Source organism: Hemitrygon akajei, chromosome 22 (genome assembly GCF_048418815.1).
Source record: "Hemitrygon akajei chromosome 22, sHemAka1.3, whole genome shotgun sequence".
Taxonomy (NCBI): Eukaryota; Metazoa; Chordata; class Chondrichthyes; order Myliobatiformes; family Dasyatidae; genus Hemitrygon; species Hemitrygon akajei.
Window position 1 is genome coordinate 32,778,224 of NC_133145.1, and position 16,570 is coordinate 32,794,793.

The 16,570-nt window shown below is 40.6% G+C and overlaps 1 protein-coding gene across 6 annotated transcripts in view; it reads right to left on the reverse strand.

The window, feature by feature from the left end:
- Positions 1–8,880: 8,880 nt before the first annotated feature.
- LOC140714604 (myosin-10) overlaps positions 8,881–16,570 on the reverse strand; it is a 174,143-nt gene continuing 166,453 nt past the window's right edge. For 5 of the 6 annotated variants that reach the window (XM_073025938.1, XM_073025936.1, XM_073025934.1 and 2 more), the window contains 2 exons: positions 15,841–16,013; positions 8,881–10,643 (listed from right to left, as the gene is read on the reverse strand). In XM_073025938.1, coding sequence (XP_072882039.1) covers positions 10,496–10,643; positions 15,841–16,013 — 321 coding nt within the window. In that variant the 3' untranslated portion in view covers positions 8,881–10,495. Of the gene's footprint in view, positions 10,644–13,794; positions 13,850–15,840; positions 16,014–16,570 lie in introns of all 6 variants that reach the window. The other variant, XM_073025939.1, reaches the window with a different exon arrangement.

Sequence of the window (16,570 nt, forward strand, 5' to 3'; positions counted from 1 at the left end):
TGCACAAGGAGCACTGGGAATATTACATAAATACAAGTTGGCTGTAGTTACCAAATTGGCTTTGGTTACGTCTTTGCACTGAAGTGCCTCTTTTCCTGCCATCCATCAAGCATATTGCGTTCGAGCAGGAGCAAATAAGGCTGACAGAAATTAAGCATCCTCAGGAAAGGTTGACATCTTCCCAAAAGATATTCTTAAAATAAGTGGGAGACATGACTGGTAAGGGTTCAATAGAACCTTTGAAGAAGATACGGTAGTGGAAAACTAAATGTCACGTTAGCTTTCTTAAGAAGCTGAGCTCTGCCCTCCAATTATATGTTTTGTTAAATTGTGTCTGAATATTACTTGGCGGCCACCTCAGACATAAAGTTCACATTCAATCCAAAGGCAGTTTATTCTGTCCTTTTGCTGTTATAGATCATTGGTCAACCAACAGCTGATAATTTTCTACTTACAACCTGGCTTCTAACTTGATGGCTGCACCGTTCACTGGATACAAGCAGAATACTCAACCTCAAAAGCATTGAAAATATTTTACTGTTGTCTCACTGTACCCAATCACATTGTTTTGACCACATTTGGAGTTCTTACATGTTTTTTTAAAAATCTTTCTGATATTTCTGTGTACTCAAAAATAGATGCAGTGATCAGAGATGTAATTTTAGCCTCAATGTCTAAAACAATGAGGTGGATTAAGACAATGTCAAGGTGAATGAACTTGTCCATTCTGGATCAGGAGCCTGATTGTTGAAGGGTAATAACTGTCCCTGAACCTGGTGGTGGGGGACCCAAGGCTCCTGTCCCTTCTTTACGATGGCAGCAGCAAGCCAAGAGCCTTGTCTGGATGGTGGATGCTGCTTTTTGTGGCAGACGTGCTCAATGGTGGGGTGGCCATTTCCTGTGATGAACAGGGCTGTGTCCACCACACTTTGTAGGCTTGTAATCCATGAACCTCTTTTTGTAATCTATGAAACTGTAGAAGAGTGAAGGGTGTATAGAAATAGCTCTCGAGTATGAGTGATCTTTACAAAAGTTAAGTGCGTTTCAAAATACCAGATGAATCACTAGCATCCAGGGGTTTGAAAGCTACATTACCTCCCCTTAAGGTGATGCAGTATTCAAGGTTATTCTATTAAAAGCAGGTGCATTTTTATGATAACATGCTTTTAGATATTTAAACATTTTAATTAGAGGCAGATACATTAGGGACATCTATGAGACTCTTAGATAGGCACATGGATTATAGAAAATGGAGGGATGTACGGGAGGGAAGGGTTAGATTGAGCTTACAATGGCTTAAAAGGCCAGCACAACATTATGGGCTGAAGGGCCTTGACTGGGCTGTAATGTTGTATGTTGCTGTTCTAATGTGTTTAGCCTATTGCATTACAAATACATGTTTATATATGGGGCATATTATATTAGCGGTATCCACATTCTTGTCTTCCATAGGAAGTCCATGCCAGATTTCCTCAAGAACAACGAAGACTAATTTAAATTTTTTTTTTTTTTTTTTGAGTACCAGTCTACGTGACATAGGTGCAGTAAGCAGTGTTAAGCTTCTTCCACTCACCAGGTTTACAAAAACAAAGGCAGCAATGAGAAGGGTCATTTAATGAGATAGTGAATGAAACTATATCAAAAGTAAATGAAAGCAAGTGAAAAATAGAGATGGGAGGAAAATAATAACTGCCCTTGAATTTTCAAGATTAAGTTTGTCAGCATTTGCTGTTAGTATATCCAAGCTAACAACTATCTTTAAATCTAAAGGCAACATTGCAATTCACTGTCGGAGACGATCTGATTCTGTCAGTGAGGTTTCGGGGATCAAGATTAAATAAACTGGATTTTCTCCATCACCAGGAATCATTACCCACAGCTCCTGCCAGCTTGCACTTACCTGGACCGGAAACAGAAGGACAGATGAGCTGACTCTCCAGCCACAGATGGTGAGAACTGGGAGATCCACCCCAAGATTACCCTCACACCCTTTGAATGGACGTAGGACTGGGGATGGAGTTTTGTCCCCTATCAAAAGCTAAGAGGTATTTTTAAGTTTGAAAGTACCTGATATTTACAACATTGTTAAAATCATTAAAGATGCTGTATTGAAATAAACTTAAGTACATTGAAAAAATATTATTGGAATATTAAAATGAGGGAAAAAAGTTCTCTCCAACTAATCCCCAGGTAGACAATACTCCAGCTGGGAGCAAGTTCCAATTCTGCACAGACCTGCTGATGAAAGATCACAGCAGCTGAAATCCCCCAGTTAATACAGTCTACACAAGGAGTCTCAACCCGAAATGTTGACTGCCAGTTTAACCCCACAGATGCTGCCTGACCTGCTGAGGGCCTCCAGTAGCTTTTCTTTAAATCCCTGGTGCAACGCCAGGGAATCGCAGCATATTCAGGATTTACCACCGCCCTCCCAACTCAATCCAGACTTTTGTGTCCATACAGCTCAAGGATTTACATACATGACATCATCAGCCAGAGCTGGCACCATTTAGTTCATTATCAGTCCCAGTAAAACGCCCAGAAGTGTCATGGTTGGTTGCATAAAGTACAAGTTAACACTTGGTGGTGAACCAAGTCATTCTTTCAAGCCTTGGAAAATTACATTTCAGATCAACATCCTGTCAGATTATTAAAGTTGTGTATTATCAAACTACTTTTGGAAGTTTAAAAAAAAGATTAATACTTTAGGTTTGCCTTAATCTTGCATACAATCTGAGCTTGCACTCACAAAATGTTCCATAATTTGGTTAGAAAGTACTACTTTCTTCCAAGTTTGCTAACGGAAGATTCTTCAAAGTGATTGATACTCCATTTGATTGATGAGATCTGCTGATTGACACTGGTGATCCTGTGAAACTAATACCCATCAGGAAAGGTGAATTTCAAACCAGAGAAGGTCGGACCTTCTTTTGACATCAGCAGTGAGTAGAAATTTTAATCACTCTTTTCAGGAACAGGGCATAGGGAATCAGCACGATGATCATTAATGCAAGCCAGAGATGATGAAAAGTAGCGGTGAGAGGGAGAATTTAAGTAAGTAGAGAATAGTCAAATACAAGGGCAGTTCAGCTCATAGCTCCAGCAACCTGGATTCAATCCTCACTTCTGGTGCTCTCAGTGTGGAGCTTACACGTTCTCTTTGTGACTAAACACGAGGAAATCTGCAGATGCTGGAAATTCAAACAACACACACAAAATGCTGGTGGAACACAGCAGGCCAGGCAGCATCTATAGGGAGAAGCACTGTCGACGTTTCAGGACGAAGGGTCTTGGCCCGAAGCGTCCACAGTGCTTCTTCCTATAGATGCTGACTGACCTGCTGTGTTCCACCAGCATTTTGTGTGTGTTCTTTGTGACTATTCAGGTTTCCCTTGGGTGCTCCCATTCCCACAGGATATGCTAGCTGGCTCCTGTGAATTAACCCTGGTGAGAATGGCTGATAGGAGAACCAGAGATGATAAGTGTGTGTGAGAGGGTAAGCAGGGAAACAGAGCTGAACTAAAGACCAGCAGACTTGATGGGCTGAATGGTCTTTGCCACAAGATGAGAATTTTAATCACAGGCTATAAAGGTGCAAATGGCAAACATAAGTTCCAGTAAATTTTAGACCGTGAATTAATTTATGGAAGCAGATTCTAATACCTAAAGTTCAGAATTGAAAAATTGAACAAATATTTCATAGAATTGCAGAAACTCACCGCAGAGGAATGAGACTATTTGCTCTGTTGTGTCCCTGTAAACCATGAAAAGGTTTGTGGCAAGAAAAAACAAAGTTTCTGGTCAAAGATCCGTTATCAGAGATGACTTATAAGTACACTCAATGCTATTCTGAAGATCAATGACCTGAAATATTAACTCTAATTTCTGTCTTCACAGATGTTTGCCAATCTCTCGAACCTATCCAGTACTTTTGGCTTTTATTACAGCTTTTCGGCATCTGCAGTTTACATTGATTATCAAAAATAGATATATTCAAGTTCATCCTGCTTCTCAGTTCTTGTATCAAGGGTCCTCAAGGTACAAAAATAGCAACTTGCGTAGAGATGATTTCTATCAACCAATTCAACTTACCTCAAAATCTGCCACCAGGTTAGTAAGCAGTCATTAGCAGAGATTTTATTTATCCTTCTGGGCCCCCAGGTTGTTGTACACAGTCATGATTTCTTTTGTTCAAAGCAATTCCAACAGCCTTGTAAATGTCATCTGTCACTATTACATCCTGTAGGCCACTAATCTCTAGTACAACTTTCCTGCTTGCATTGTATGACTTTGCCAACAAACTCTCACATTCGGTGCTACATCTATCTTTAGTGGTCTTGCTGCCTTCAGTGATTTGTGGATATGCTCTCCGATCACTTGTTTCTCCCTCTATCCAATCATTTCTTTCCCCCATTGTCCCCAATTTTCAGCTCCAATTGAATTCTATTTGCTTATTTTGTACCCAAATAATTTGAACACATTTCTTAGCTTCCAGCTTTCTGTGTTTCAATTTCATTGCCAGTTCTGATGCTCTCTGCAAATTTAATCATTGTCCTTAATATCGATTCAAAATGTACATCAAAAGCAGAGGACCCAATATCAAGCTTTGGAATCCCACTACGAGGTTTTCAGACGCTAACTCCCTTTAATCATTATTCCTTGCTTTCTCCCACTGACCCAAATTCGCCACTTTTCCACTGATCCTCTGTCCAACTCCCACTGCCTGACCTATGGGACCTTGATCCTCGATATTTTCAATAATTTACCCACTATAGATGTTAGGCTGAATGGCCCAAAAATCAACATCTTTCTTCTTTTCCCTTTAAAACAAAAGGACAAAAGCATACTTGAAGAATGGTTAACACTTGTAATATTTCCACCCTACCCTTAACTTCATTTGATCTATTTGACACCTCTTTCCCCTTCCTTAATCTCTGTCTCCATCTCTGGAGATAAACTGCCTATTATCTTTTATAAGCCTACTGATCCCCACGGTCATTTTGACAATTCCTCTTTCCACAGTTTCCTGTAAAAATGCTAATCCCATTGCTTAGTTTCTTTGTCTCCACTACATCTATTCCCAGGACGAGCCTATCCCATGTCCTCCTTCAAAGAATGGAGTTCCCTTCTACCAACATTGATGCTGCATCTCACCCGCATATCCTCCATTTCCCAGACATTCTCACATTCACTACCTTCCTGTCACCTTAACAGGATAGGATTCATCTTGTCCTCTGCATCCAACACCTCATTTTCCACAACTTTTACCATCTTTAGTGAGACCCTACCAAACATTTTTACCTTCTCTCTCCCCCCCCCCCCCCCCCCCCCACACACACTCTGTATGGATTGCTTCCTCTGATTCCCTTGTCCAGTTGTCTATTCCCACTAATCTCCCTCCTGGTACATATCCTTGCAAGTGACAGAAATGTTCCCCCTGCCCACTTACCTCCATTCAGGTTCCAGTCCTTCCAGATGAGGCAACACTCACCTATGAATCTTTTGGGATTGTCTACTGTATACGTTGCCCCCAATGTGGCCTCCTCTGCACTGGTGAAACCCGACACAAATTGGGGGAAATCACTTTGCCGAGTACTTCACAACCCACAAAAGCAGAATTTCAGTGTCCAACCATTCCAATTCCTCTTACAACATGTGGGTCCATTACTTCCTCTTCTGACATGATGAGGCCACTCTCAGGTTGGAGGAGAAACACTTCATATTTCATCCAGGGAGCCGCCAACCTGATGGCATGAGCATCAATTTCTCTAACTAGTATCCCCCCCCCCCCCTTGCCTATCATCTCACCCTTTGCATCCCACCTTCCATTGCTTCCACAGTCCACTCTTCTCCATCCCTTTGCCTTCTCCACCAATCACCCCCCAGCTCCTTACTTCATCCACCCTCCCCCACCTACCCCACCCCCTCACCTTTCACATTCCTCCTGCCCCCTACCTTTCCATTTCCAGTGAAGGTTATTGGTCCAAAATGTCAACTGTCTATTCATTTCCATAGATGTTGCCTGACACACGGAGTTCTTACACCATTTTGTGTGCATTTCTCCGGATTCTTGTGTTTTGTATTATTTCCTTCCTTGATCCAAGAATCCAGCATATGTTTTCTAGGCCCAAATTCTATCCACTTTAAGTTGCTGGAGCTTGTAAAATGTTAACAGAATCAGAAGAAAGAAACATTTGTAAAGATTCTGTAATATTATTGAAATAACGTGAAACCAGATGCAGAGAAACCCAGGTGTTTGGTAATGACTTTTACACAAGACGGTAAAATGCAACTAGCCGTACAAGAGCAGACCTGGTATGAGTTGGTATTTGGCCGTCTTTTCAGGGAATGGTGGACCTCACTTTTACTCCACTGGAGTTAATTGAGAAAAGGATGGAGAAATTGGAATCTCAATCATCAGTGTCATTTGGCATTGTACCAAATGCAACTGTCAATTCACTTCCTAATCAAATCCGGGAAACTTGCTGCTCTCTACTTTTATACCCACTCACACCTTTTTATTCTGTTAACTAGTCCTGCTAGGAACATCAGATGTCTTTCTAAATCTACTTTGAAAGCAGGAACAATTGTTATGGCCAAGATGGCATAATTCAGTCCTTCCTTAACTTTCTCAAAAGTACTATCATTATTGTTCAGCCCCAATGGTTATTTTGTCCTTTTCTTTTAAAAAAATAAAAAGTCACCTGTGGAAGGGGTGGGTAATTAGACTATTAAAAATGCTGGCAGTTCTTCCTTTAATGGTTCTACCACTTCGTGTCGCATCTGATTGAATGAGCATCACTACCATCCTGGTTCTACACACGTTGGTACATAGAACAGTACAGCACAGGAAGAGGCCCTTTGGCCAAAGCAACTCAAATCCAAAACGCTAATCCCTCCTACCTACACATATCCCTCCATGTTCCTCACATTCATGTGCCTATCTGAACATCCGACTTCCCATTTTAAAAATGCTGTCAAAAACTCATTTTTCTATAAAGTTTAGTCGGATAATTTAGCAGGTGATAGCACCATTTTTTTTCCAGATCTCCAGGGTGTTTGATCTAGACACCAACATTTGGAATCTCGTATCTGGCCTCTGCTTGGATTCTAATTCATCAATGTGCAACTTCCTTTTCTGAAGATGATCCATTCATCTCAAGTGGCAATTCAGACATTTTACAATTACAGAATGTTGAGGGATACAAGAACATATCAAATACATAGAGTCCTGGTTTATATACACAGTGCATAATATTAGTTTGCACCTGTTTTACTGGTACAGACCAAGTAATACTGAACTTGTATATCCCTGATCATTCAACCAAATGCTGGAATAACCAACCGTGTTTCAGCTCTCTAGCTAGGCAGTTACACAATACCGAAACAGAAGTGAAGCCCAGAAAGTGACATCCCAGTCTGAATGATCAACCAGCACTCAGTACTGATGGATCATTTCTGCCATAAAGATTATACTTCGGGATCAGAAAACTAAACACACAAACTCAAGTTAATATCCAGCTTGCTTCTCCCTTCCCCTCACAATGCCTAGTTAAATTTATTTTACATGGCTAAATATTTTCCTCAAAAGTTGCCAGCATTTTCTATCCAATTGCAAATTTTCAAAGCCAAGATATTTTATCTAAGTTGTTCTTAGATTTTGGCGAGACTGCTCTTCACGAAGACCACAATTTCTGAGGAGACAACTGCACAGACTTAAGCAATTAGTTGTTAACCTGGCCCAAAAAGGCATCTTTTTGTGAATGATCTGGACGTGTATATTGGTATTTAGGCATAACAGTCCAAATTTAATCTTTGTTCTTCTATGGAGAGAGGAGATTCAGGATGGGGAACTCGTCACTAGAATTTGTTGGCAGCAACATCCACTCTCCACTTAAAGTTTGAGATCCTCTCTCTGATGGGGATATCTTAAAAGTTGTTGGCAATCCTGCAGAATTTTTCAATTCTGTTGTGACAATTAACACCTCAGAGTTCAGCGTCCAACCATTTGTCCATTCAACTGGCACAGCAAGAAACTAATTTCACCACAGCAGCAACTATGAATTATGTTCCAGTTTTGTTTGATTTGCATCACCAGTAACATTTCTAGCTTTTAAAGCTTTTGATTACCAGCTGACAGCTGTTTCTGCAGCTTCTACACTGGCAGAGCATATTCCTCCCCTTACACCCATTGGCATCATTGCACCACACAATTCCTGGTTGCTAGGGTCTTGATTTTAGGCTCAGGATGCACTATCTAGTAAACTGGTAATCTGCAATCCCAAAGGTTAAGGGGTTAGTTACAGTGGCTCAGGAAAGTAGAATGGCAACACCCTTGGCCCAGTTTTGTTTCTGTGCTCAAGTGTGCACCGCGTCCATCCCACTGATCTGCTCCCAGGAAATTCCACATGAATCAAACAGAACAAATTTATCCCAGATCATTAGTGCAGTCAGACTGTTGAAACACGAGGAAAATCAAATTAGGGCACAACAAAAATATTCATTCCTAATATAAAATCTTCATAATCATTGTGTGGGAAGTATGGCCTTATTTAAATCATTCACTATTTTGCATATTTTAGGGAAATAAGCATCACCTGCCTGTCCCGAAGTTTTTTTTTGGTGTTTGGAGCAGGTTTGGGGTGGGAGAAGGGAATAAGAATCTGTGGTTCATTTCAATGCAATAATTAGTTCAAAGGGAATACTGCCCGGTTGAAATTTCCAAAATACAATACAAATTGACCGGCCATCAACAGCCAACTGAAATCAGTACAAATTTTAAAATATTATCGAAGCAAATAAGGGAGATTCATCTCTTTCAGAACATTAAAGATCAAGAACAGGCAACATTTGTCTAAATTAAAAGGATTACACAGGATAAAATGTTGTACTTAACTTTATTGTTTTCTTAAAAAAATTGTTGCTTCCCAAGAATTTTTTAATGAATGGTATAGCTGTCTAGAAATACAGGTATACAAGGTATGAGAGTGACAGTGCCTAGTGATCAACAGCTTGTACAGAAAAATACTTAAGATGTTAAAAAGTTTTAAACAAGATATTAAGAAATTCCTGCATGGTACAGAAGGCTCAAGGTACATATTCAAAATACCATGTTAACCCCCAATATAAATTCTGATCATAGGGATTTTACAAGGCATGAAGCACAGCTGCATAAAATACAAAACCATTTTAATGGTTACATACTCAGCATAGTGAATTATATCGTTTTTTACTGTGATGCCCGATCTTGTAACCAAATTATAAGCCGTGTCTAAGGCACTTCTGAAATCTCTTCACATAAATTCTAATGGAACTCCTGTTTGAATAAAAATTGATATGGACTGATTTGTACGACTTTGAAACATGCAGCATCTGGTAGCTTGAAGGCTTATGCAAATATTCTATGAACTTTGGAAAATCAAGCGTCCATCACCCCTTATGCAAAAAAAAATTAGTCGCATACTGTTTGGAAGAAGTTACATAGGAACAGATTGTGGGAAAGCAGCTAATCAGAACAGTATTCAAAAATCTTAATTGATCAAATAGAAAGGCCAATCTGTCCTGGGTCCATTGTACAAAAATTTTCATCCATGTTTAGGGTAAAATTACTACATAGGAATGGAAGAGGGTATCAGAAAAGTGTCTGAAGTACTCACGCTCATGTGTGAGATGTAAACAGCTTAAAAGGGAAAACACAAGAACACAGTTCAAACACTAAACACGGTTAAAGAACATTTTAATTACAATATAGCTATTAAACTCCAATTGTTGTACTTCAAATTGATTTGTGCAAATTACGATTCCCACTAACAATCTGAAAAGGGTTCCAGCGAGTTGGAGTGATAGGAGTGAATGTATATTAAAATCACAAGTGAATTAAATCACAGGTTTCTGACCGATGGTAATTCCAGGATGTTTCAGTGTAGCTAAATTTTAGTTATTGATTAGTCCCTGGTTACTCAAGGTATATGTTGGCACTAACAATGCAGGCCTGTCCTTGCATTGGAAATGATGCTCACCAGATACTGCCATCCTAGTAGATAATTACAATTATAAAACTTGTTTACTTAGATCCAGCAATGCTCACAGTTTGGTCTTTAAACAGCAATTGGCTGCAGATTAACAACTCAATAAATTCTAAGCCATTGTCCACAGAATTATATGGAAATACATGTTTATTTGTACATGTAGCATGCATAATAATATAAGGCTCCTTCTGATTACACCCCAACTCCCAGATCTCAGTTGGGTTTAGGTGTAAATGTGCTCAAATTGGTAGTTGTTAAGGAAAATTTGGGATATAATATGTAGGGTGCAGCAAGTCAAGATAAAAAGTAAATTAAGATGCAAGAGGACAATGGCTTACTTGAAAACTTGCTTGTTTTTAAAAAATAGGAAGGAAAGAATCAGAAATCATCAGTTCAGTAATCATTTTAATCTTCAGCTTCTCTTTGATCAGGAAAAGGAGCTCCGTGTTATTTAACCATGAATGACTCTACTCTGCCTGGTTTAACGATTCATTAAGGTCACCACCGCCTTTACTGTCCACGTCATCATCCGAGAGTTCAAGTGCCGTACCCTCCAGCTGCAGTGCACGTCTTCCGGTTCGACTAGTGGTGAACGTCAGACCAGTGCCACCTCGCCTGAGGAATGCAATGGTAAGTACCTCACTACTAAATATTACAATCCAATGAGACAAAAATCATAGCATATTTTCTACTAGACTTAGGAATAAGCTTTGCATCAATCACTTGCTCTATCAAGTAACTGACTTGCAAACTACTGGCAAGTGCTTTGGATCCGTGCATTCACAGTGGTACATTTACAAATAAGCAATAAATACACAAACCCCATTTCCAGAAAAGCTGGGATATTTTCCAAAATGCAATAAAAATCTGTGATATGTTAATTCACACGAACCCTTGTTTAACTGACAAAAGTACAAAGAAAAGATTTTCAATAGTTTTACTGACCAACTTAATTGTAGTTTGTAAATATACACAAATTTAGAATTTGATGGCTGCAACACACTCAACAAAAGTTGGGACAGAGTTGAAATAAGATTGAAAAGTGCACAGAATATTCAAGTAACACCGGTTTGGAAGACTCCACATTAAGCAGGCCAATTGGTAGCAGGTGAGGTATCATGACTGGGTATAAAAGTAGCGTCCATCAAAGGCTCAGTCTTTGCAAGCAAGGATGGGTCGTGGCTCACCCCTTAGTGCCAAAATTCGAGAGAGAATTGTTAGTCAGTTCAAAAGGAACATTTCCCAACGCAAGATTGTAGAGAATTTAGGTCTTTCAACATCTACAGTACATAATATTGTGAAAAGATTCAGAGAATTCAGAGACATCTCAGTGCGTAAAGGGCAAGGTCAGAAACCACTGTTGAATGCGCGTGGTCTTTGAGCCCTCAGGCGGCACTGCCTAAGAAACCGTCATGCTACTGTGACAATTATAGCCACCTGGGCTCGGGAGTACTTGGAAAAACCATTGTCACTTAACACAGTCTGTCGCTGCATCCAGAAATGCAACTTGAAACTGTATTACGCAAGGAAGAAGCCATACATCAACTCTATGCAGAAACGCCGGCGAGTTCTCTGGGCCCGAGCTCATCTCAGATGGACCGAAAGACTGTGGAACTGTGTGCTGTGGTCAGATGAGTCCACATTTCAGCTAGTTTTCGGAAAAAACAGGCGTCGAGTACTCCGTGCCAAAGGTGAAAATGACCATCCTGATTATTATCAGCGAAAGGTGCTAAAGCCAGCATCTGTGATGGTATGGGGGTGCATCAGTGCCCACGGCATGGGTGAGTTGCATGTATGTGAAGGTACCATTGACTCTGAGGTGTATATTAGGATTTTAGAGAGACATATCTTGCTATCAAGGCGATGTCTCTTCCCAGGACGTCCATGCTTATTTCAGCAGGACAATGCCAGACCACATTCTGCACAGGCTACAACAGCGTGGCTTTGTAGACACAGAGTGTGTGTGCTTGACTGGCCTGCTGCCAGTCCAGATCTATCTCCTATTGAAAATGTATGGCGCATCATGAAGAGGAGAATCAAACAACGGAGACCATGGACTGTTGAGCAGCTGAAGTCTTATATCAAGCAAGAATGGACAAAATTTCCAATTGCAAATCTACTACAATTAGTATCCTCAGCTCCAAAACGATTAAAAAGTGTTATTAAAAGGAAAGGTGATGTAACACAATGGTAAACATGCCTCTGTCCCAACTTTTGTTGAGTGTGTTGCAGCCATCAAATTCTAAATTTGTGTATATTTACAAAATACAATTAAGTTGGTCAGTAAAACTATTGAAAATCTTTTCTTTGTACTTTTGTCAGTTAAATAAGTGTTCACGTGAATTAACATATCACAGATTTTTGATTTTATTGCATTTTGGAAAATATCCCAACTTTTCTGGAAATGGGGTTTGTACATATTTAAACTTCAGTTTAAAAGCAGTTTTGTTAATGAGGAAACTTATGGGTGTGTACTAATTCTTATAAAATTGGTCAGAGTATTACTGTGGTCCAGCAGAGGGAAAAAAGCCGTTTCATCTTTGAAATCTGTTCGCCTGGATCAATGTGAAGTGGCATGGATCACAAGCATTTCTGTAAATAACTTGTCTCCTTCTGGTGACGATTAATGCACATCAATACCACCTGATAATTAATAGTTTATGATAGGAGGGCTACTGCCTCACAGGTCAAGACTGACACTGGTTCACTCCTGACCTTGGGTGTTTTACTAATTCCACACAGACACAAGTTGGTGGTTTACACCGGTCTCTTCTCACATCTCAAAGTCGTGCCCCTTGTGGGTAGCTGAGTGGGAGTCTGGAGGAAGTTGATATGCAGAATATGTGCAAATGAGTAACAAAGTTAGTCCAGCTCGATGTTCAGAAGGAACTGTTACTGTGCTGCACTTCTCTAACACTATAATGGAACTGGTGAGAAATGGGAAATGTAGGATCTTTGAATCTGTTTTCTATCTGCTTTGTAGTCTCTGTTGCACATTTACTATGGCAGGATACTTGGTAGTGTGGAGGAGCAGAGGGATCTGGGGGTACATGTCCACAGATCCCTGAAAGTTGCCTCACAGGTAGATAGGGTAGTTAAGAAAGCTTATGGAGTGTTAGCTTTCATAAGTCGAGGGATAGAGTTTAAGAGTCGCAGGGTAATGATGCAGCTCTATAAAATTCTGGTTAGGCCACACTTGGAGTACTGTGTCCATTTCTGGTCGCCTCACTATAGGAAGGACGTGGAAGCAATGGAAAGGGAGACTTACCAGAATGCTGCCTCATTTAGAGAGAATGCATTGTGATCAGAGATTAAGGGAACTAGAGGGCTTTACTTTGGAGAGAAGGAGGATGAGAGGAGACATGATAGAGGTGTACAAGTTATTAAGAGGAATAGACAGAGTGGGCAGCCAGCGCCTCTTCCCCAGGGCACCACTGCTCAGTACAAGAGGACATGGCTTTAAGGTAAGGGGAGGGAAGTTCAAGGGGGATATTAGAGGAAGGTTTTTCACTCAGAGAGTGGTTGGTGCATGGAATACACTGCCTGAGTCAGTGGTGGAGGCAGACACACTAGTGAAGTTTAAGAGACTACTAGACAGGTATATGGAGGAATTTAAGGGTGGAGGGTTATATGGGAGGCAGGGTTTAAGGGTCGGCACAACATTGTGGGCTGAAGGGCCTGTACTGTGCTGTATTGTTCTATATATTCATTATGGTAACTAGTCACATGAGTGAGGACATTGGTAAAAGCAAAGGGAATAAGTTACCTTGCTTATTTCGTTGCAGTTTGTAGCTCAGTGGTGGTCGCATCTCTTGCTGATCCTTGAAAACACTCAATGCGTTATTGTATTGTAAGGATGCTTTATTTTAAGGATCAAATAATGGGTTCAACTTTTGGATTAAATTATTGGAACTGTGGGCACGTCTTGTAAGTATAACAGTCCATATGGTCGCAGGCAAGTGTTTTGATTTTGGATAAGTTTTGCCGCTACAGGAACGTTACATTCACCTTTGATAGGTTTCCTCAACTTTAGCTTTTTCTACCTGATGTTGTAAAATAAATAATAATTTCAACATTTGTTTCAGGGAGTTGAGAAGGCATTTAGGATGCTGGCCTTCACTAGTTACGAAGCTGACTATAAGAGATGGGGCATTATGTTACAGTTCTACAAGTCTTTGTTGAGGCTGCACTTGAAATACTGAATGCAGTTTGTCACCCTGTTATGGAGAGGATCTGGTTAAACTGAAAAGTCCAAAGACGACTTACAAGAATGTTGCCAAAGACTAAAGAGCCTGAGTTATGGGCAGGATGGGACTTTATTTCTATAAGGTTGTGCCTAGTTCTCCTGTGCTCTAAGGAATACTTAAAATTACGAGAGCATCATCAAATTTGATGATAATAGCCTTTTCCCCTCTAGAGAGCAGAGATCAAGGTTGATCAAGTAAAGATTTAAAAGAGACCTTAGAGACAAACTTTTCCATCTGGTGTTGTGAGTTTATGGAACAAGCATCCAGAAGTGTTTGAGGCAGGTACAATATCATTTAAGTAGTACTTGGATGGGTACATGGAAGGGCAGGGGCTAAACACAAAAATTGGGATAGGTTGGGTGGGCACAATGGTTAACATGGACTTGTTGGATTGAAGGGCTAATATCCATATAGTATTGCTGAATGACCCAAATATTGAAATAGTGCCATATTACCCAACTTTCAATTGTTACTGCGGAGAAAAGGGAGGCATGGAATGGGGGCTGGGAACAGACAGAATGATTAAAGAACATTTTTAATAAATACATCTCCACTAAGCAGTCATATCCATTTCTTAGCCTAATTGTGTTAATCAAATTGAAATAATGCAGTCAGCAAAATATACACACTGGCAGCTGTTTAGTGGAGACCCAAAGCTGCTGTTAAGCTAGCTTGCTTCAACAATTAACACTATATCACACATTAATTCCAGTAATTAACTGAACCACAGTGTCCCTGGAATCAACCACATCCTGTCGGAGAGTTAACTGTTCTCAATCTTAGGGGTACGGAAGGCACTGAAGGACTTGTTGCCTGATCACATCTACTGACTCTTGCTGACAAGTAGGTCTTATTGATTTGGACTGAAACCCGAGGAGTGTGCTGAAGGTGGAGTGGTGAGACAAATGGTGCTACTGAATCTCAGCTCCAGGGATCCAAATTCCCATCCTGTCTTCAAAATGTGTGGGAACGTGTCCTCCAGTCGCTCCCATTTTCTTCTGTCGCTAAAGATGTGCCTGTGGATTAATTGGCCACTAATAAAGGGATTTCAATTAATCAGATTATCAGAAGTAAGGAGAAGGACGGGTCTGTTCGCCTGGGAGTTGACACGGGACCCATGGGTTGGATGGTCTGTTGTGCTGGTACAAGATAAAAGGAAGGTGATAAATAATGGGAACACACTTAAGATACAGCAAACATAAAGTCTGCAGATGCTGGAAATCCAAAGCAACACACACAAAATGCTGGAGGGAACTTTCCCCTTCATCTCCAGTCCTGATGAAGAGTTTCAGCCTGAGACGTTCACTCTTTTCCACAGATGCTGCCTGGCTGTTGAGTTCTTCCAGCATTGTGTGTGTGAAGATCACAGCAAGCCAAATGGCTTCCTGTACCATAAATTTCATTGATATTGGTAATTCCAGAAGCCTTCTCAAATGATAAACAGTGCCCTCTGAACTGGCAAGTCTCACAGTGTAGAATTTAAGTACTGTGATCCCAATTCCATCTGAAGCTCATCCAGACTTTTTTTTTGGCTAAAATTCTCAAAACATTGACACCAACTTTACCTTAGCCTGCTCTTCAGAGTGTTGACCTCACGGTTCATCGCCTCGGCAGTCTCGGTGGTATCATCCAGTTCCCGCTGGAGTTTCCGACGGGCTGCGTTGGCGCGGGTCGCTTCTTCTTCTGCCTCTTCCAGCTGCCGTTTCAGTTGTTTCATGCGCGAGTTCGACTTCTCCACCTGGAGAGAAAAGAAACTCAGATCTTTTCTGAAGTTGGAATCAGGTTCTGCCTGTAAACTTAACGTTAAGCATTCATTTAATCTGTCTTTTCCTACTGCTGAACAACCCAGCAACCCACAAGTTTCTATGGTCCAATCAGTTATGTTTGCAAGTGCAAGTGGATAGGATTCGTTGTTTTACGGGGACAGTTTTAGGATGACAACCTCACGATTAGCAGAACAGTAGTTCATATATCAGGTCCTACTGAAATACTGTTGCTGCGCAGAGCTACAGGCTTGCATTAAGCAACTGGGATGCTATGGGGCCCCAAGTCCCACACTTAACATATTAGGAACAGCTTCTTCCCCTCTGGCAGATTTCTGAACAGTCCATGAACACCTCCCTGTTCCTCTTTTGCATTTTATTTTACATAGTTCATAGTAAATTCTTATGTCCTGCACTATACTGTTACCACAAAACATTTTACAAAATGCTAGCAATAATAACCCTGATTATGACAAATTCTATGCACCATCTAACCATGAGACTGGCAACTGAAGCTTCTGCCTCATTTCCA